This window comes from Aegilops tauschii, chromosome 5 (genome assembly GCF_002575655.3).
Source record: "Aegilops tauschii subsp. strangulata cultivar AL8/78 chromosome 5, Aet v6.0, whole genome shotgun sequence".
Classification (NCBI taxonomy): Eukaryota; Viridiplantae; Streptophyta; class Magnoliopsida; order Poales; family Poaceae; genus Aegilops; species Aegilops tauschii.
The window spans coordinates 53,204,318-53,226,972 of record NC_053039.3 but is presented as its reverse complement, the minus strand read 5'-3'; the positions used below and the strand labels follow the sequence as shown (position 1 = coordinate 53,226,972).

The 22,655-nt window shown below is 52.3% G+C and overlaps 1 protein-coding gene across 1 annotated transcript; it reads right to left on the bottom strand.

Moving 5' to 3' along the window:
• Window positions 1–192: 192 nt before the first annotated feature.
• Window positions 193–4,675, bottom strand: LOC109768469 (U3 snoRNP-associated protein-like YAOH). The gene is made up of 7 exons (XM_020327184.4): window positions 4,156–4,675; window positions 3,643–3,979; window positions 2,232–2,456; window positions 1,677–1,890; window positions 1,212–1,384; window positions 1,028–1,093; window positions 193–787 (listed from the first exon to the last, which is right to left on the bottom strand). Exons 1-7 carry the CDS (start codon window positions 4,599–4,601, stop codon window positions 692–694), a joined length of 1,557 nt encoding a protein of 518 aa, XP_020182773.1. The 5' UTR covers window positions 4,602–4,675; the 3' UTR covers window positions 193–691.
• Window positions 4,676–22,655: the final 17,980 nt, after the last annotated feature.

Sequence of the window (22,655 nt, the reverse complement as noted above, 5' to 3'; positions counted from 1 at the left end):
GCAAAAATAGAAACAGAAGGGTAACTAAAACTACATCTAAGACATATTACACATTTCTTTGGGGTTCTCTACGAAGTCCCCAGTACACACATCTGCTATCCTAGTCTCACTATAAGATTACACTTGTACTTTTTTGAAAACAAAATGGCTACTTGTGGACCCAATTACGTCTGAGATATATCTACCATCATATTTGTATCAAAGAGGAAAGAACATAAATTTCAGTTTCACCAAAGACCGCTACCAGCCATCAAAATTTGCTATTACATAGAATGTCTCCCGCCAAAGCCAAAACCACAAAAATGTTTCCCTGCAAAAAACTACCTCAACAATTTCCTGTGACAATCATTTCAGGCAGGGCGCAAAAGAATAGGGTTTCAAACCTGCACCTGCCGTCTACAATGGAAACAGAGAAGAAAACTGGACATGACATTCCCCAGAAATCACGCATTCTACATCCAATCATTCCAACACCTCTCCATCCGTGCTTGCACACAGAAATTGCTTCACTGAACCAAACGGTAAAGCTGGTGCATCATAGAACTATAGCATGCGTGAAGCTTGCGGTTCAACCTTCCTGTATCTTTCAGCTGCAAGTGTGACTGACACTCATGGTGTTGGTACAATTTTTTTCGTCTTGACAGTGTATGAACAAGCCGCAGGGTGTTCCTCAATGCACAGGCTATCTACCTTACAAATCTTCAGAGTCATCTTGTAGACTAAGCCGGTGAATTGCAACCCCATTCTTTGCTGTTGCGACACGGCCCCATTTCCCAAGACGAGGTTCCTAAGAAAATGGAGATAATCAAGTCATGCTGTTGAAGATACAATAGTGTATGATAATTCGTTTCGTGCTGCTACACGAAATATCTTGAGAGCAAACATAAGAATGACCATCATTAGTGTTATCATGTCTGCATATCGTGAAATTTTTTCAATATAAAAAGTGACAACTCTCTCAGCCTCTGGATCATACTACGCGCGCAACCAAATTTCACCAGCTAAAAAAGATGGGAAAAACTCTTACTCGGCCAACACCAGCAACAATGAAGCGTCCCAATTTTGCTATTGCAAGAGAATTGACAAAGCCATCCTGCCCATGACAAATTGCAGATCAGACTTACAAAAGGGTCATACAGAAAAGATAGTGTACTCATTATGGTAGTAAGTAATGACCACCGGGGTGAAGTAGAATAATGCGAGTTCAATACCAGTGGCAAGTCGAACAATGGCTGCATCCCTTTTGAATCAGGTTGAATTGTCCAAAGGCGAACAACACCATTTGCTGCTCCAGACGCAGCCAGATCAGAACCTTTTCTTGCAGCAACAGCACTAATCCATGAATGAGCTGATGAAAGGCTTTGAGGCTTACAAATTCCATTTTCTGCATAGTTGCACGAGGAATAAACATGACATAATCTCAGTTGTTGAAATGAGGGAGCATACAGGAAGGCAATGTTCTCTCTGCATTGACCACAAGTACCAAACTACCAACGCATGGTGAAAAAGGGAAATATGACTAATATTGCCTGGTTAAATAACATCTTTGCATAGTTTCCAATCACTATAAGAAGCTAAACAAATAATGATAAAATCCTACCATACCTTGCATCAAAAGAAATGATTCTTTTTTTATCGCAGAAAGAGAGCAGCGGAATTGAGAAAGTATCTTTTACCTTTGGGCAACTTTTCATCAGCACTGTCAAGTGAACTAGGAGCTAATGCTGGATGGGCATTTTTTATTATGTGAGTAGGCTTCTTTCTCATAACACTCCAAAGCTCGAGGCTTCCGTCATCTGATCCAGACAAATATTCCTTGTCATCGATAAAACAGCAGCACTCCAAAGACACAGCAGGCGCGCGAAAGACTAACTGTGACTCCTCCGGTATCTGCCAAGAAATGGAAGCTTATTAAATGGGAAGGTAAGTCCTGACATTACAAGGTTTTCACCTACATTTCTTAACAGAGAAAGGCATGTCTGTTCGAGAATTAAAGCATCTCTCCTTGGTTGCATGAAACAAAGATGAAAGTGTCATTTACATGTTCACACATTGTTCAAAACCTTACATGAGGTCTTATCAGGCTACCTATTTATTGAAAACAGCTAGACATGCAGATAATCACACAGTGTCTCACCTATTTATTGAAAAACACAGCGTTATCTGATAGTAGCACAAACATATTAAGCGTAGAAGCTACAGCAAACGAAACAGAGCTAAGTGCAAATTACCTTCCAAAGATGCATTGTTCTATCCCGTGCTACAGTCAGAAGTCTATCTTTGCTGAGTGCATCAGTTGTCAATATTTCACCTTGATGACCATATAGGCAGTGCATGTATGTTCTATCTTCAGCATTCCACTGCATTATTGAACGATCATAAGAACCAGAGAATAGCTCCGAAGAGTCCAGGCCAAAAGCAAGACAGGATACTGGCCCTCTATGTCCACTGAATGCCTGCAGAACAGCAGAAAACAATACTGAATTAAATTACATAAGCAGGGCAAACAATTAACATCATCAATAGTAGTAAAATTAACTCCGACTCATGAGGGCATCAATAGTGATAGTATATGTTACTTCCAGAAAGATGTGCACAACGGTAAAGAGTGGATCCAAAAGGATCATGGATCTTGCATGATAAGCTAGTGCAGGGGCCAAAGAAATAAGAAGCGCCCAAAAGAGGGAAAGGCCATCATTGGCAATTTAGCATTGGACAATAGGTTATATGTATTTGAAGTTTGATAAATACAGACTGACAGAATATTACAAGGCAAAAGTAAGCTATACACACTGACATTAAACGAAAGAACATCCACAATCCAACTGAAAATGCTGCTCTCTGAATCACAAACAAACAGCTTACACTTGTCAACGGATCCTGATATGGAACTCAAGTTCCGTGTGAATTGACCTAAGAATACATCCGGTCAGTAGCAGACCCCAAACAAATATCTACGAAGGGCTACAGCATTCTACATTGATCAATACTGACAACAATATCTTGGGTCTCGTAGGTAGTGAACACGTGACATGGGGGGGGGGGGGGGGGGGGTACTTTTCTACAAACAGCCTTGGCAAATGCAACATGTATAGATATATAACGTTATTCCTTGCTACTTTGTGATTGTACTCCACCTTCCAGAAAAACTATGAGCGCAGTAACAAAACAATGTTTGATAGCTTATATTGTCTAAATAACATTGAGAAGGCGATAACAGCTCAAGAGAAACATCTCGGATGAATATAAGTGGTTTGCCTTGATTTGTTTTGGGTTATTAGCCAGTATGACTCTGATATACAACACACATACATGGAAATAATATAAGCTACCCATTCCGTCACACAAATTAATAAAGAAAATCAATTTTCAATTTTTACAAGCATGATAGTTCCTGCTAGCTAGCTGTACAATTTTGCTTTTTATCATTGTTTTGGTTTGCTTCTGTCGGGACCTTCTGTTTTTCAGTTTTTGTTTGCCTTGTTTTGGTTGGGCCGTTACAAATTCTGCGGCATCTTGACAGTTTCTTGTAATATACAATGACACATTAGGGTGCTTGTTCGAGAAAAAGGAATCAAACTTGCAAGCATTTCTCTGAATAATATGGTTAGCTCTTATATCATCGAAAGATGAGTACCACACCTGTATGTGCTCCCGTGTTCGAACATCCCACAAATGGATATGCCTATCGAAGCCACCAGTGGCCAAGTATCGCCCATCGGAACTAACAGCCAGTGCAAGCACCTGCTGGCTTCTCTTTTTAGACAGAGGAGCTTTAGCATGGTGCGAAACCAACACCTTTTCAGTTGGCCACAAATACTTCTCGCTTTTCCCGGTCTCGACATCCCAATGGAGGATAACTCCATCTTTGGACGCCGAAAAGCCCTTGTCACTGTCCTTAGACAGAGCAACGGCAGTCACTGGCTGCCGGTGCTTGGCTATAAATTTGAATCCATCCTGCTGTCCCGGCGGTAACACCCTGCAAATTGCAATGCCTTGTCACATACATAAGGTCAAAAATCCTACTGCATCATTTTGATTTGAGCAAGGCAGTCTAAGGGAGGTGCCTATATAGCATCAAAACAACCGGGTTGCAAAATGGAAGGACACTAATTTTTTTATAAAAGATTAAATTCGCAGAGAATTGCTGCTCACCTTGCGGCAAGGCTCAGGCGCTGCCTGCCGCTCTCCACGAGCTGCTTCTTCCGGAGGAGCTTGGCGACCCGCCTCCCCCCGGGCAAACCATCATCCTCGTCGTCATCTTCGTCGTCCTCCTCCTCCTCTTCCTCCTTGTTCCTCTTCACCGCGTCGGTGATCCTCTCCAGGTACTCCTTGGTCATCCGCAACCTCTTCTCCCCGGCCGTTTCCAGGTCCTCCTTCTCCTCCTCCTCATCCTCGCCCACGACGGCGCCGCCCAGCGCGAGGGCGTCGTCGTCGCTGTCCCCGCTCTCGATGTCCTCGTCCGCGCGGGCGCGGCGGCGCTTGGGCTCCGACTCGAAGAAGGGGTCGTCTCCGGCGGCGGCGGACGAGGGGCGCTTGCCCTTGCCCTTGCCCCGCGGCGGCGGCGGCTTCTTGCTGCTGCGGTTGCCGCGCGGCGCCATTGGTCGGTGTGGTGGGGGGGAGGAAGGGGGTGGTAAGTTAGGGTTTTAGGATTCCTTTCTGCGGCGGGGTTTTGCGCCGGAGTCCGACCGCCCAGTTAGCACCGTTTCGTGGGCTTTTTGTGGGCCAGTGGGATGCTGGGCAGGAAACTAGGCCCATTTGTGTGGTTACAGATTCGCGCGCTCTCCCTCTTTTTTTTTTTGAGGATCACAGATCCTCTTTTATTTATGCGGAAGCAACTAGCCCTAAAACAATTCCCCTAAAAAACTAGACCTAAAAAAATGCAGGAGCAACTTGGGATAAGGGCAGGACATGTCTTGCTCTTCCCCAATTGTCTATCTCAACAAGTCTAGATATTTTCAGACAATCCCACTTGTAAGGGATAAATGGGATTGGTCGGATTGTCTGCCACATCAGTCCGGACATGCATGCCTCATCCAAACACCATCCCTAGGCCATTGTTTTACCTCCTCTGCTCCTCTCTTCCTTACCCTGCCTAAGAACGACACCCACCTTGCCGTCGTCGTTCCAACGACTAAGCTTGTGAGCACATAAATCACCAGGACCAAATCGTTCGCCATATTACATCAGTTTTCCTTTCCAATGACCGAACTTTTTTTGAACTTGTTTATAATGCATTTCCACTCTTTATCTGTAAGCCTTCGAAAATGAATCGATATTCCAAGATAGCAAACGGGAGCTTACCGACCTCATAGCCAAAGTTGTTTAGAATGATGCTCTTCCTCTTTGACGTGCTCAAAGCAGAATAGTTCACTTTTTTGGAAAAATATCTTAAGTCTGCACACTTGCTAGAAAAGGCAAACGATTGGTTTCATACTATCTGTCTTGTTCACGTCGTGCTCCATAAAAATGATAGTATCACCCGCTTACCAGAGAATGATACCCCTTTCCCGTCAATAGATTTCCTGGATGAGACCACCCACCTGGCCATCCCGCTTACCCTTTGCTATAATGACCACCAACAGATCAACAACAATGTTGAATAGGATTGGCGTCATAGGATCCTCTGGCCGCGACTCCTTCCCAGGTTTTAAAATAGTGCTCGATACGTCGTCACTGATTTTCATCCCGACGGTACCACCCTAAATGACTTTATCATAGGGTTTCACAAATCCACTTTAAAATTCATCTCCTCAAGGTTCTTAGAGTGCAACTCATGAATATAGTTTCATGAAGGACGACCACCCCCCTCAAGGATGTGTTGGCCAGACATGGTAGTCGTTTGAGTAGGATGTACCACAATGTGTGCTATCACTATTAGCCTATTTTTATCCATTCGATAAAAAAAGAAACTAACAGTTAGCAAATAAAATGAACGAAATCACTTAATCCACGCCACATCCTCCTTCTTATGAAGCAAAGTGACCGTGCCAAAGTTGAGTTTAAACAACCCAAGATTTCCGTTGAGTAAGTCCTCAAAAATTGGCATCATGTCCCCATTGATAGTCCCCAACATCTCCAATATCTTTTTGCCTGGAAACCATATGGGCCTGCCACTTTGCTATTCTTCATTTGTGAGATGGCCGCATACACCTCCATTTTCGTAAAAGGTGCTGACAACACATCATTCTCTTCCGAGGAGAGTTGTGTGATATCCACTATGGTGTCTTCATCCATAGACATGAAGTTGAACACGAGGTGCCCAAATAATTGTTTATAGTAATTTGGAATACATGACTTGGGATTCTCCGAACCCACAATTCACTCTCTTTTTTAAGCTGGTCATTTTTCGTTTTTCTAGGTTTTGAAGGAAACATGCCCTAGAGGCAATAATAAAGTTGTTATTTATATTTCCTTATATCATGATAAATGTTTATATTCATGCTAGAATTATATTAATCGGAAACTTAGTACATGTGTGAATACATAGACAAACAGAGTGTCCCTAGTATGCCTCTACTAGACTAGCTCGTTAATCAAAGATGGTTAAGTTTCCTAGCCATAGACATGTGTTGCCATTTGATGAACGGGATCACATCATTAGAGAATGATGTGATGGACAAGACCCATCCGTTAGCTTAGCACTATGATCGATTAGTTTATTGCTATTGCTTTCATCATGACTTATACATGTTCCTATGACTATGAGATTATGCAACTCCCGAATACCGGAGGAACACTTAGTGTGCTATCAAACGTCACAAAGTAACTAGATGATTATAAAGATGCTCTACAGGTGTCTCCGATGGTGTTTGTTGAGTTAGCATAGATCGAGAATAGGATTTGTCACTTCGTGTATCGGAGAGGTATCTCTAGGCCCTCTCGGTAATGCTCATCACTATAAGCCTTGCAAGCAATGTGACTAATGAGTTAGTTGCGGGCTGATGCATTACGGAACGAGTAAAGAGACTTGTCGGTAACAAGATTGAACTAGGTATGATGATACCGACGATCGAATCTCGGGCAAGTAACATACCGATGACAAAGGGAACAACGTATGTTGTTATGCGGTTTGACCGATAAAGATCTTCGTAGAATATGTAGGAGCCAATATGAGCATCCAGGTTTCGCTATTGGTTATTGACCGGAGAGGTGTCTCGGTCATGTCTACATAGTTCTCAAACCCGTAGGGTCCGCACGCTTAACATCGATGACGATTTGTATTATGAGTTTATGTGATTTGATGAATGAAGGTTGTTCGGAGTCCCGGATGAGATCACGGACATGACGAGGAGTCTCGAAATGGTCGAGACATAAATATTGATATATTGGACCATGTTATTCGGACACCGGAAGTGTTCCGGATAGTTTCGGGTAAAAACGGAGTGTCGGAGGGGTTACCGAAACCCCCCGGGGGAACTAATGGGCCACCATGGGCCTTGTTGGAGAGAGAGGAGGGCAACCAGGGCAGGCCGCGCCCCCCTTGCAGTCTCAATTGGACAAGGGAAAGGGGGGGCGCCCCCCTTTCCCACTCCCTCTCCCTCTCCTTCCTTCCCCCTCTCTTCCTTGTGGAGGAATCCTACTAGGACTCCTTGGGCGCGCCCCCTCCTTGGGCGCGCCCCCTAGGGCCGGCCGGCCTCCCCCTCCCTCCTTTATATACGGGGGCAAGGGGGCACCCTAGGGCACACAAGTTGATCTTTTAGCCGTGTGCGGTGCCCCCTCCATAGATACACACCTCGGTCATATCGTCGTAGTGCTTAGGCGAAGCCCTGCGCCGGTAATTTCATCATCACCGTCACCACGCCGTCGTGCTGACGGAACTCTCCCTCGGCCTCAACCGGATCAAGAGTTCGAGGGACGTCACCGAGCTGAATGTGTGCAGATCGCGGAGGTGCCGTGTGTTCGGTAGTTGGATCGTGAAGACGTTCGACTACATCAACCGCGTTACTAAACGCTTCCGCTTTCGGTCTACGAGGGTACGTGGGAAGACTCTCCCCGCTCGTTGCTATGCTTCTCCTAGATAGATCTTGCGTGATCGTAGGTAAATTTTTTTGAAATACTATGTTCCCCAACAGTGGCATCCAAGCCAGGTCTATGCGTAGATGTTATATGCACGAGTGTGGGCGATAATAGTCATACTGCTTACCAGCATGTCATACTTTGATTCGGCGGTATTGTTGGATGAAGAGGCCCAGACCGACATTACATGACCGCGTTCATGAGACTGGTTCTACCGCCGTGCGTTGCACACAGGTGGCTAGTGGGTGTCTATTTCTCCAACTTTAGTTGAATTGAGTTTGACTACGCCCGGTCCTTGTTGAAGGTTAAAACAACACACTTGACGCAAAATCGTTGTGGTTTTGATGCGTAGGTAAGAACGGTTCTTGCTAGAAGCCCGTAGCAGCCACATAAAGCTTGCAACAACAAAGTAGAGGACGTCTAACTTGTTTTTGCAGGGCTTGCTGTGATGTGATATGGTCTAGACGTGATGATATATAAATTGTTGTATGAGATGATCATGTTTTGTAACAGTTATCGGCAACTGGCATGAGCCATATGGTTGTCGCTTTATTGTATGAAATGCAATTGCCATGTAATTGCTTTACTTTATCACTAAGCGATAGCGATAGTCGTAGAAGCAATAGTTGGCGAGACGACAACGATGCTTCGATGGAGATCAAGGTGTCAAGCCGGTGACTATGGTGATCATGACGGTGTTTTGGAGATGGAGATCAAAGGCACAAGATGATGATGGCCATATCATATCACTTATTTGATTGCATGTGATGTTTATCTTTTTATGCATCTTATTTTGCTTAGTACGACGGTTGCATTATAAGATGATCTCTCACTAAATTTCAAGGTACAAGTGTTCTCCCTGAGTATGAACCGTTGCTACAGTTCGTCGTGCCGAGACACCACGTGATGATCGGGTGTGATAAGCTCTACATTCACATACAACGGGTGCAAGCCAGTTTTGCACATGCAGAATACTCGGGTTAAACTTGACGAGCCTAGCATATGCAGATATGGCCTCGGAACACTGAGACCGAAAGGTCGAGCGTGAATCATATAGTAGATATGATCAACATAGTGATGTTCACCATTGAAAACTACTCCATCTCACGTAATGATCAGACATGGTTTAGTTGATATGGATCACGTGATCACTTAGATGATTAGAGGGATGTCTATCTAAGTGGGAGTTCTTAAGTAATATGATTAATTGAACTTTAATTTATTATGAACTTAGTACCTGATAGTATTTTGCATGTCTATGTTGTTGTAGATAAATGCCCGTGCTACTGTTCCTTTGAATTTTAAATGCATTCCTAGAGAAAGCTAAGTTGAAAGATGATGGTAGAAACTACACGGACTGGGTCCGTAACTTGAGGATTATCCTCATTGCTGCACAGAATAATTACGTCCTGGAAGCACCGCTCGATGCAAGACCCGCTGCAGGAGCAACTCCAGATGTTATGAACGTCTGGCAGAGCAAAGCTGATGACTACTCGATAGTTCAGTGTGCCATGCTTTACGGCTTAGAACCGGGACTTCAACGATGTTTTGAACGTCATGGAGCATATGAGATGTTCCAGGAGTTGAAGTTAATATTTCAAGCAAATGCCCGGATTGAGAGATATGAAGTCTCCAACAAGTTCTACAGCTGCAAAATGGAGGAGAATAGTTCTGTCAGTGAACATATACTCAGAATGTCTGGGTACCACAATCACTTGACTCAACTGGGAGTTAATCTTCCGGTTGATAGTGTCATTGACAGAGTTCTTCAATCACTGCCACCAAGCTACAAAAGCTTCATGATGAACTATAATATGCAAGGGATGGATAAGACAATTTCCGAGCTCTTCGCAATGCTAAAGGCTGCGGAGGCAGAAATCAAGAAGGAGCATCAAGTGTTGATGGTTAACAAGACCACTAGTTTCAAGAAAAAGGGCAAAAGGAAGAAAGGGAACTTCAAAAAGAACGGCAAGCAAGTTGCTGCTCAAGTGAAGAAGCCCAAGTCTGGACCTAAGCCTGAGACTGAGTGCTTCTACTGCAAAGGGACTGGTCACTGGAAGCGGAACTGCCCCAAGTATTTGGCGGATAAGAAGGATGGCAAAGTGAAAGGTATATTTGATATACATGTTATTGATGTGTACCTTACTAATGCTCGTATTAGCGCCTGGGTATTTGATATTGGTTCTGTTGCTCCTATTTGCAACTCGAAACAGGGGCTACGGATTAAGCGAAGATTGGCTAAGGACGAGGTGATGATGCGCGTGGGAAATGGTTCCAAAGTCAATGTGATCGCCGTCGGCACGCTACCTCTACATCTACCTTCAGGATTAGTTTTAGACCTGAATATTTGGTGCCAGCGTTAAGCATGAACATTATATCTGGATCTTGTTTGATGCGAGACGGTTATTCATTTAAATCAGAGAATAATGATTGTTCTATTTTGTAAGTGCATCTAGTGCCCCTTAGTGATTTTGGTGTATTGAAGACTTAGGTTAAGGGACTGATGCGCTTGTGAGTGTACACAGGTCTATAAGTCTATGAGGAGTTTGATATTCACAGAGAAAGTCGACCCCTAAAAATGAATGTCTTAAACTGAAGACTTTGGATTTCTGAAGAATTTCTGAAGACTTTGAAAGTGAGGAAATTGGTGTGACCGTGAAGACTCTATATTCATGCAAGGAATATGAAGCATGAAGACTTTGTTTTCATAGTTTAGTTTTTCTCTTTCTTGAGTCATGGGAAACACCATACTATTAAAGGGGGTCGAGGAAAAACTAAGGAAAAGCTTCCAAGTGATGCTCATCTCAAAATCCTACACCTACCAATCCTTTTGAGTGAAGCCATTGGAAATCTCATGCAGTTCAGTCAATTTCTTCAGTGACAGAGACGAAGTACTTCTGGTCTCTGAGGAATTTGTTCTGACTGAGGAGTTAGGAATTCGCCAGTGCGGATTGCCTTCAAGTGAGGAACATGATAGCCCTGAGGAATTTGAACCTCAAATTTCCGACCGTTGTTGTGTTATGCGCCAGCTGTCCCAAAATATCTTATCCACCTAACGGTCATATCATTGAAGGGCATTTATGTCTTATCCTGTCGGGCTGCTCCCTAGGCTATAAATAGCCGCCCCCTACAACCACTAGCTGGTTGGCTACTCCGAGAGAAATTGACTGTCGGAGTAAATGGCCACGGGTAGCCTAACCGACTCCCCATGGCTCTTTGAAAATTATCAGGACGATCGAGCCTTCAAGCCCACAAAAGACAGGGCCGCCTTCCCCTAGCCGCCTGTCCCACGAACCGACTACAGGAAGACGGCCCAGCCCTAAGAAGCCTTCCCGAAGAGAATCACAAGAGGGCCGGCTCTAAGAAGCCGGCCAAGAGAGGGCCGCCTCCAAGAAGCCGGCCAAGAGAGGGCCGCCTCCATGAAGCCAGCCAAGAGAGGGCCGCCTCCAAGAAGCCAGCCTAGAGAGGGCCGCCTCCAAGAAGCCGGCCAAGACTGCACCCTCAAAGTTTGCACCCTCATAACGACGACGAGACGGGGCGTGGCTATAGTGAAGCCTGCCACCCCCGAATCCCGGAGCACGCGTGGCTACAGTGCGCCGTACGGGTTGACCATCCCCCGTCCGGCGCGGCACTGTTGCCACGTGAATCATGACGCCCACGACAGGCTGTCAGTATGGCCCACGGGCGGCGGGCTCCTTCAGCCAAAGAGACGCTCGAAGGCGGCCAGGCCTCCTCCAGTCGGCCTGGGGTGTAGCCGGCTCCCAGTAGCCGGCTACTCCCCTCCCTCAAAGTTTGCACCCTCATAACGACGACGAGACGGGGCGTGGCTACAGTGAAGCCTGCCACCCCCGAATCCCGGAGCATGCGTGGCTACAGTGCGCCATACGGGTTGACCATCCCCCGTCCGGCGCGGCACTGTTGCCACGTGAATCATGACGCCCACGACAGGCTGTCAGTATGGCCCACAGGCGGCGGGCCCCTTCAGCCAGAGAGACACTCGAAGGCGGCCAGGCCTCCTCAAGTTGGCCTGGGGTATAGCCGGCTCCCAATAGCCGGCTACTCCCCTTCCTCAAAGTATGTTCACCATAAACGAGACAAGACCAGGTAAGGCTACAGTGAGAGCCCGCCGAACGGCGGCACTGTAGCCACGCTTACCTCAGCGAAGCCCACGTCATCAGGATGACGCTACAGTGATTGGCAGTCGGCGGGACCCACCAGTCGGCGGGCCCCAGCAGCCGGCGGATACAGACACTGATGGCCTGGACCCGCATCCAGGCGGATTACCACCTGGGGGGTAGGCCTATATAAACCCCGCAGGGCTCCCATGCAAAGGGGTTCGAAGGTTGATCTCTTAGAGTTACACACACCACGTAGAGGGAGGAGAAGAGCTAGCCTTGCCTTTCTTCCTCCTCTGACCGAACAGCTCAAGGAGCCTCTTGTAGCTACTCATATCGATCTAGTGATCATGTGGAGACCCCGCCAAGCAGGACTAGGGGTGTTATCTCCACGGAGAGCCCCGAACCTGGGTAAGATCCGCCGGCGTGCATGTCTTCGCCTTATCTCGTTTCCAGGCACTGGCAATGTCTTACTGGCTCCCACAATGATTAGCCATCCTTTGGCGTATGTCGCACCTACCACCCGACATTTGGCGCCCACCGTGGGGCCAGGTGCACCTTCGTCTGGAGACCTGTTCTGGACGGGAACCCTTTTCCTTCCCCGCGAGCGTAGCCAGCCCGGCACGCCCGATGGCGCTTGCCCCGACGCGCTGCAAGGCGCCGATGACGCCTGCGCGGCGAGCTGCCTCGCCGATCTCCTTGGCGAGGTTCGCATCTTCGACGAGCCTGCATCCGACGCGGGCACAGATTGCCCCGAAAGCCGCCTCGTCAGCCTCCTCGACCAGCTCTACGTCTCCAGCGAGCCTGCTGCGGACTTGGAGTCGGTCGGCTCCACCGACCCGATGCTTGTCGACTCCGACACGGCATCGCTTGATGCCTTCCCCTCCAATGTGGTGATCATCGACGACCCTCTCCCTCGAGCCGACAGTGCCGGCAGCACCGTCACTGAGGTGCTGGTCATCAGCCACGGCACCGCCTCGGGCGAGAACGCCCATGACGCCCTACAAGCGGCGGTACACAATCTGTCCGTCCCCATCCCGGCCGACGCCGACGCCGAGACACTGGAGGCACGCCGCCTCGCCCTCGTCGCGGAGGGCCAGAAGATAGCATCTATGAGACGCCTCACCGAGGCTCACCAGCGCGAAGTTGACCGCGCCGCCTTTGGTACGCTGCCTCCTGGCAGGCCAAGCCGAGCCGGCATCGTCAAGAAGCGCGGCGCGGCCATCGCCAGCATGCTGGGAGCAGACCGCCCAGTCTACGCCATGCCCCTCGAGAACCTGCATGCCGCCCAGGCGGCCATAGACGAGCTGAATGGGCTAGGGGCCGACGAGCTCCCCTACATGACCACGCGCATCCAGCAGCTGATCGACGCGGCCGCAGAGCGGCATGAAGCCAGCGCCCGCGCTGAAAGTCTCCCCCCACGCCTAGAGCACGGCGCCACGTCCCGGACGCTGCCTGCGGACGGCGCCCGCGCAAGAAAAGACAACGAGCCGGCTGCTAGCCGCAGGCGGACTCGGCTCACCATCGAGCGCGACACAGACGGCCGCCCCCGAGCCATGGAACGACGAGGCAATCCGCCTCCTCCCCCGCCTCGTGGGGAAAGATATCCCACCCCGCCGCCTGTCACGCATCCGACTCTCGGAGGCCGGCTAGGCCACCGCGAAGGAGTCGGCGAGAATGACGCCCGCCACTGGATCGACCGCCTAGCGCGATCCATGGTGCTAGAAGAATAAGATGATGTCGGCCCGCCTTGTTTTGGCCCCCGCATCCGCGACGAGCCCTTCCCCAAAGGGTTCTCGCTCCCAAGAGACACGCCAAAATACAACGGCTCCGTGAAGCCGGAAGACTGGTTGATCGACTACTCCACCGCAGTCCGCATAGTGAATGGCAACAGGCGCATTGCCGTGAAGTACGTCCCGCTCATGCTTCAAGGCACCGCGCGCACTTGGCTAAACAGCCTCAAGCCTTACAGCCTCAACAGCTGGCTAGACTTCGCGGAAGTCTTCGTCCGCAACTTCACCAGCACATACAAGCAGCCTCCCAAGCCCCGCCAGCTCTCCTTGTGCGTCCAAGGGCCCGGCGAATCAACTCGCGACTACCTCATGCGCTGGGCCGAGCTCCGCAACTCCTGCGAAGGGGTGCACGAGGTTCAGGCCATAGAGTACTTCATCGCCGGGTGCCGAGAGGGCACCCTCCTCAAGCACCGACTCCTCTGCGATGAGCCGACTACCCTCGACGAGCTGCTGATCATAGCAGATAAGTATGCCACAGCCGACTCTTCGATGAAGACCGAGCTTCGAGTAGATGCATCTGGAAAGGTGCTCGCTCCGGCTCCCAAGACGCCGGCTGGTGACTCCAGTCGACGCCCGTACGACCACAAGCGCAAGGGCCCTATGCCGCCTTCCACCAGTCGGCAAGTGGCCACTGTCGAAGATGAACAACCCGAAGGGCGGCCCATGCCCAAGAAGCAGAAGGGCGGCAGGCCGGCTTGGCAGCCGGCTTTCTCCTACGAGCAAACCCTTGATGCCCCCTGCAAGTTCCACAACGGTGCGAAGCCGTCCAACCACACAACCCGCAAGTGCCATTGGCTGACACGGATCTCCAAGGGCGAAGGGCTATTGCCGCCTCCACCAGCCGGCCAGCCGCCTCCAGCCCCTCAGCAGCCGGCTCCTCGACCAACTGTCGGAGCCATTCAAGATGAGTTCCCAGACGAACACGCCGCCTACGTCGTCTTCACGAGCCAAACTAAAGACAGGCACAGTCGGCGCCGACAACACCAGGAAGTCAACGCGGTCGCCTCTAGCAACCCAGAGTATATGCATTGGTCAGAGAAGCCCATCAGCTGGAGCCGGGCCGATCACCCAGAGGTGATGCCGTCTCCCGGCTCTTATGCGCTGGTGCTAGATGCCACCCTTGCGACGGAAAGGCGGGCTGCCCGTTTCTCCCGTGTGCTGATCAATGGCGGAAGCAGCATCAACACACTATACCGCGACACCATGGAGAAGCTGAACATCAAGACGAAGCACCTCATGTCAAGCCGGATTGTGTTCCACAGCATTGTACCCGGCCTATCCTGCTCACCAATCGGCAAGATCAAGATAGATGTTCTCTTCGGAGACAAGGATCACTTCCGCCGAGAAGCAGTTTGGTTTGAAGTGGTGGATCTAGAGAGCCCTTACCACACATTGCTTGGCCGACCTGCCCTGGCCAAGTTCATGGCTGTGCCCCACTACGCCTACCTCAAGATGAAGATGCCGAGTTCGAAGGGGATCATCACCATAGCCGGAGACTACAAGAAATCTTCCGAGTGTGCTGCAGCCGGCTAGCCGAGTCCCTCGTGATTGCTGAAGAGAAGAAGATGCTGGACCGAGTCGTGGCCATGGCCGGCAAGCAGCCGGCCCTGTCCCCCGACCCCAAGGAGTATGACGCTCAAGGTTCCTTTCAGCCGGCCAAGGAAACGAAGAAGATACCCCTGGACCCGGAGAACCCGGAGAGGTTTGCTGTCATTGGTGCAAACCTGGACAGTAAATAGGAAGGCGAGCTCGTTGACTTCCTCCGTGAGAATCGGGACATCTTTGCATGGTCCCCAAAGGACATGCCAGGTGTTCCGAAGGATTTCGCCGAGCACAAGCTGCACGTTCGAGCTGACGCGAAGCCAGTCAAGCAACCTCTCCGCCGGCTATCGGAAGAGAAGAGAAGAATTGTGGGTGAAGAGATAGCCCGGCTCTTGGCAGCCAATTTCATTATGGAAGTGTTTTTCCCGGAATGGCTTGCCAACCCGGTTCTAGTGTTGAAGAAGAACAACAAGTGGCGCATGTGTATAGATTACACTAGCCTGAACAAAGCCTGCCCCAAAGATCCGTTCGCCTTGCCTCGGATTGATCAAGTGATAGACTCCACAGCCGGATGCGAGCTGTTGAGTTTCTTGGATGCCTACTCTGGCTACCACCAGATCAAGTTGGACCCAGCCGACCGCCTGAAGACCTCTTTCATCACGCCATTCGGAGCTTTCTGCTACCTGACTATGACATTTGGCTTGAGAAATGCCGGTGCCACTTTTCAGCGTTGCATGCAGAAATGCCTCCTCAAGCAACTCGGCAGAAATGCCCATGTCTACGTAGACGATATCGTGGTGAAGATGGAGAAGCGCGGCACCCTGCTGGAAGACCTCAGAGAAACATTGGCCAATTTGTGCCGGTTCCAGATCAAGCTCAACCCCGAGAAATGCGTGTTCGGAGTGCCAGCCGGCCAGCTCCTAGGCTTTTTGGTCTCCGAACGCGGCATCGAGTGCAATCCAGTGAAGATCAAGGCCATCGAGAGAATGGCGATTCCTACCAAGCTACGAGACGTCCAGAAGTTTACTGGGTGCCTGGCCTCCCTAAACCGTTTCATCAGCCGGCTAGGAGAGAAGGCTCCCCCTGTACCGACTCATGAAGAAATCCAGCCACTTCGAGTGGAACGACCAAGCGGACCAAGCTTTTCATGAGTTGAAGAAGATGCTGACCACGCCGCCTGTCTTGGCGGCGCCGACTGAGAAAGAGTCCATGCTCCTGTACATCGCCGCGACTAGCCGAGTGGTCAGCAGAGTCATTGTGGTCCAACGCCAAGAAGAAGGCCGAGCTCAGTTAGTCCAGAGGCCAGTGTATTATTTGAGCGAAGTGTTGTCCACCTCGAAGCAAAACTACCCACACTAGCAGAAGATGTGCTATGGTGTGTACCTCGCCGCCCAGAAGCTGAAGCCCTACTTTCAAGAGCATCCCATCACGGTCGTATGCACTGCCCCGCTGGCCGAGATCATAGGCAGCCGGGATGCATCCGGCCGGGTGGCCAAGTGGGCCATTGCGCTGGCTCCTTACACGATTTTCTACCAGCCCCGCACCGCCATCAAGTCCCAAGCATTGGCCGACTTCCTTGTCGACTGGGCCGAGACCCAGTACCTCCCGCCGGCTCCCGACTCCACTCACTTGCGAATGCACTTTGACGGGTCCAAGATGCGCACCGGCTTGGGAGCCGGCATCGTCCTCACCTCTCCCAAGGGCGATAAACTCAGATATACATTGCAAATCCACTTTGCCGCCTCCAACAATGTGGCCGAGTACGAGGCGCTCATACATGGACTCCGGCTGGCCAAAGAGCTTGGCATCCGCCGGATCCTATGCTATGGAGACTCGGATTTGGTTGTCCAACAATCATATGGCGACTGGGACGCCAAGGACGCAAACATGGCGAGCTACCGCTTCCTCATGCAGAAAATTAGCGGGTACTTCGAAGGGTGCGAGTTCCTTCACTTGCCACGGGCCGACAACGACCAAGCAGATGCCCTGGCACGAATCGGCTCCACCCGTCAAGCTATACCAACCGGCATCTCTCTCCAACGACTCCTCAAGCCGTCTGTCAAGCCGTCTCCAGAATCAGAGTCCATCTTCGTACCGCATGACCCTGACACAGTCGGATCCAACTTGGGGAACCCAGCAGGCGGCTCGGGGACTTCGACAGGCGGCCCGGGGACTGCCGTAGTCGCACCCGGCTCGGGGACTTCGAAACCCGGCCCGGGGACTGCAGCAGTCGGCCCGAGGACTGCAACGACACAGCAAGCGGCACCCGACTCCAACTCTTCACCACCCAACCCGCACACCCTGGTCGCAGTAGCCGTATTGACAGTAGAAGAAGTCGCAGCTCCATCATGGGCCCAACCCATCCTCAACTTTCTGGTGAATAGAGAGCTGCCGGCTGACGAGACCTCGGCAAGACAAGTTCAACGCCGAGCTGGAGCATACACGATAGTCAACAGAGAACTCGTTAGGCGCAGCATCACTGGAGTCTACCAGCGCTGCGTCGAGCCAGAGAAGGGCATAACAATCCTCAAGGTACATCCACCAAGGCAAATGTGGCCACCACGCGGCCTCAAGATCACTTGTCGCCAAAGCTTTCCGCCATGGGTTCTTCTGGCCGACTGCCTTGGGAGATGCCACGGAGTTAGTCAAGTACTGCAAAGGGTGCCAAGTCTTCAGCTCCAAGCAACACCTGCCGGCTTCTGCACTCAAAACCATCCCCCTCACCTGGCCCTTTGCCGTTTGGGGTTTGGACATGGTGGGCCCATTCAAAACGGCACGCGGCGGCATGACACATCTGCTTGTCGCCGTGGACAAATTCACCAAGTGGATCGAAGCGAAACCGATCAAGAAGCTGAATGGGCCGACTGCCGTGACATTCGTCACAGATATCACCACCCGGTATGGCATACCACATAGCATCATCACCGACAATGGCACAAATTTTGCCAAGGGAGCACTGGCGCGTTTCTGTGCGACACTGGGCATCCGATTGGACTTAGCGTCCGTTGCCCACCCGCAGTCAAACAGCCAAGTCGAGCGAGCAAACGGCCTCATCCTCTCCGGCATCAAGCCAAGACTGGTCGTACCATTGGAGCGTTCGGCCGGCTGCTGGCTCGATGAGCTGCCGGCTGTCCTCTGGAGTCTGCGTACTACCCCGAACAAGTCGACCGGCTTCACTCCGTTCTTCCTTGTATATGGTGCCGAGGCTGTCATCCCAACTCACATCGAGTTCGACTCGCCTCGGGTCACCATGTACACGGAGGCGGAGGCCAAGGAAGCACAAGAAGACGGCGTCGACCTGCTGGAAGAGGGCCGGCTGTTAGCACTCAGCCGGTCCACCATCTACCAGCAGGGTCTGCGCTGTTACCACAACCGGAAGGTCAAGCCAAGGTCCTTCCAAGAAGGCGATCTTGTGCTCCGGCTGATCCAGAGAACAGCCGGCCAGCACAAGCTCTCGGCCCCTTGGGAAGGCCCCTTCGTCGTCAGCAAGGCCCTAGGCAACGACTCCTACTACCTCATCGACGCGCAGAAGCCGAAGGCACGCAAGAGAGATGATTCCGGCAAGGAGTCGGAACGACCATGGAACGCCAATCTCCTCCGGAGATTTTACAGTTAAAAGCAGTATGTACCACGCTACCTTTTTGTATTAAGTACAAGACTATGGCCCCCCCGAGGAGCACTCGGGGACTGCCATCTTTTATCTATGTATGACGAGTGTCATACTTATGTCTGTACTATTTCATTTGATTTTCTGTCCGGCACCGGGTTCGACCAGTCGGCCCGGGGACTTGCCGCCTTGAGTTATATTAAAGTTCTACCTGCAGTCAGACAAGTAGTGTGCCGGCACCCGAGCCCTCTCTTGTTGAAAGTCACAGCTCGAAGAACCGACTGTCCGACTGGCAAGAGCCAAAGGCAGGAAAGGATGCCCACATGAAAAACGGCTAAGGACTAACGAACCTATATAACACAAGCCGGCCTCCCACCACGCCTGCCGGCTGTCAGAACAGCCGGCTGGCCGGCTTCCCATTCACGTTGCTACAATCCAAATAAGCTAGAGTACTTTCCCTCCCAATCGGCCAAGCACTTCTCCAGCCACAGACTGCAGAGCAGCTGTCCGGCTGGGAAGGCGGCGACCAAGGGAGGGCGGCAAAGGAAATAGCCAAAGGATGAAAAGTAAGAACTATGGGAAGCCAAACACATGCATGATTATATTTACACAAAAAGCCTTGAACAGGCCGGCAGTAAAACATAGTCTGAATACACCCCCAGTGGGTGGAACTGCGCAAACTTAACATAAATATTGTTCAAAGAGCAACAGACAGGAAAGCAAAGGCGACAGATCAAGCTAAGGGTGCAGCAGGCGAGCCGGGCTGGTCGGTGAAGGAGTGGCTGGCTGGCGGGTCTCGGCTTGGTCATCACCGGCTGCAGGCGGCGCGCTTGCGCGCGCCTCGTTGCTGGAGGCGCGGTCAAGCTGAGGCTGGCCGGTTGCTCCGCCATCTGGCACGGTGTCTTCACCGTCCTCTCCCTCCTTCTCCTCGCCCTCGTCGCTAGAGTCGATCTCCTCTGCCGAGTCCTCCCCATCGGCCGGGTTCAGCCCGAACCACTCCTCCGGCTGAGCAACGCCGTTGTCATCCACCTCAGGAGCAAAGGCGCTGGTTTCGGTGTAATCGGTGATCGCCGAGGCGTGCTGGATAATAGCCGGCCGCACCGCCTCCAACTCCGCGTCGGCCTCCTGCCGCCAGGTGGCCAGCTGGTCCAAGCTCAGCCCAGGGTACCAGGCTCTGGCAAACTCCAGCGCCCGCCTGGCGCCGCATCGGGCCGCAGAAGCCTTCCAGGCCTCGAAGCGGCCAACCGCTACCTCCAGCCAGTCGGCAGTCCGATTGGGGGTACGGGGAACCACCTCGCCGGGCCAGAGGGCGGCCAGCACTTGCGCCTCGATGCGCTGAAGACGGCGAAGCATGCGGTGAGCCGGCTGGAGGCGGGCTTGGATCACCAAGAGCTGCTCCTCAAGCGACCGACGAGCATTCGGCGCGATCACAGCCCAGCCTGCCTCTGCACCTTGTGGCGGGCCTCGATGGCCTGATTGGCAGTAGTAGAGTAACCAGGGAAGTACTCTGCACAAGAGAGAAAGGAAGCAGAAAGAGAAAAAAAATACAAAGTCAAAAATGGACCAAATGGCAAGCGGCAAGCAAGGAACTAAGAAGAAGGCGGCTTACCGTCAATCAAGTCTTCGATCTGGCCGAAGCCGCTGATCAGCGACTGCCTAGCATCCGCCCAGTTCGCCGCCTCGGTCTCGTATTCGGCTTGGAGGGCGGCCTCGCTGTCCTGCACCGCCTTCAGGGCCGCCTTGTGGCTCTCCTCCTGGTCGGCCAGCCTCTTGGCCAGGCGGTCACGCTCCTGGGCCAAGGCGCTGAACTCGGCTTCCTTGGCGCGAAGGGCGGTCTGAGCCACACCCAGCTGCTCCCTCAGGTCGGCATTGGCCTCTGCAGATAAGGCAAAGAAGAAAAAGCAATGAGGAAGAAGTCGCCAGGAAAGATCCAGCCCGACTGCTCAGCAGTCGGCCTGAATCTCGGGGACTACACCCAGTGGGTGCGCTGACGCGCCCCCACGTGAGATGAAAGGAGAAGCACTTACTCTGGCTCTCAGTTAGATCAGCCATCTTCTGGGTCAGCTCCTGAGCCTGGGAGTTGAAGGCAGCCGCACGGAGGTTGTGGTAGTCCTGCAAGTCGGACAGAGAGCGAATAAGAGCAAGATAGAAAACAAAGTCTACCAAGAAGTTCCAAGCCGCCTGCTCAGCAGCCGACTCGGAACTCGGGGACTACACCCAGTGGGTGCGCTGACGCGCCCCCACGGAAGAAATCAAGATCAAAGAAACAACAAAAGCGGGAAGACTCACCTGAACGGCCGACCGTGTCGTGAGGAACTCCTGATTATACTGCCTCGGCATGGCGGCCTGGGACTGAAGCCGAGTTCGGACTTCTTGCGCTGCTGCGTTCAGCACGGCCGTCCCGCCGCCTGGCATCCACTCCGAGCTGGCGCTGGCCGCCTCCAGATCCTGGGCCGACGAGCTAGAGCCCGCGGCCTTCTGCGGGTCCGGCGCCGAAGTTGCCTTCCCGGCGCGCCGGCGCGATGGTAAACGAACCTCGAGGTCGGCCCTTGCAGCCGGCTCGCCCCCAGCCGGTTGCGCAGGCGGCGCGCTAGGCCGGCTGCTTCGGTCCGCCCTAGGCGGCGATGGCGGTGCCGTCTCCCTCTCCTGGACGACGACGTCGCCCTCCTCCCTCTCCATCCCCGGCAGGTCGCTGCCGGCTTCCTCCGGTGGGGCCTCCGGAATTTCGGGCGCCACGGCACGCAGGGGGGGTGACAAGCAAGGCCCCCGCTACTGCCTCTGCGGCTTCAGCCTCCGCCTGAGCCTTGGCTGCCGCGTCAGCCTGCGCCTTCGCCGACTCCTCCGTCGCCTCCTGTGCCGCCTTGGCAGCGGCCGCCCTCAGCTCTGCCGCCTCCCGCTCCTCCCGCGCCTCCCGCGCATTCCGCTCCGTAGCCGCCTGAAGCTCGGTGCGGGGATCCACGCGGCGGGTGCTTGTAGATCCTCCCGCCTCCCCAACCACGGAGGCGGCGGCGACTCGCTCAAGAGAAAGTGGAGCCATGTTTTTTGAGTCATGACAAGGGCTCAGAAGCATGTCAAGAAAAGAAGAAGGGATATGCGAGAAGATTGACACTTACGCCGAAACTTTCTGTGGCTCCTTCACCACCTTACGGAAGTGGGCCGCCTTCGCAGCCGCCTCCTCCCGCCTGGTTGCCGCCGCCCCGCTCTTGGGCTTCTTCGGTCGACTGCCGAAAAGGCCCGACGCAGCCCGGCGCTTCGGCCCGCCGCCTCGGACAGTCGGCGCGGCAGACGAGCCCGCGCCACGATCGGTCGCCGGCTGGCGGCGTGGAACAATCTCCGCCTCATCATCATCTGGCCAGTTGGCGAAACTGGCCCCAAGCCCGGAGTCGCCTGCTTCGCCGCCTCCCGCCTCGGTGTTGTCCTCCAACGCGGCCGCCCCCAAGTCGGGGTTCTCCAAGTCATGCGCCACCCGGTCGGGGAGAAATCAGCGATCCGCCCCCGCTGTCTCGGCCGCCGGTTGGAGGAGGGGGTTCTACCAAGAAAAGCCGGCTAGTCAGAGCCGGCCAAGAAAAACTCGGCGAC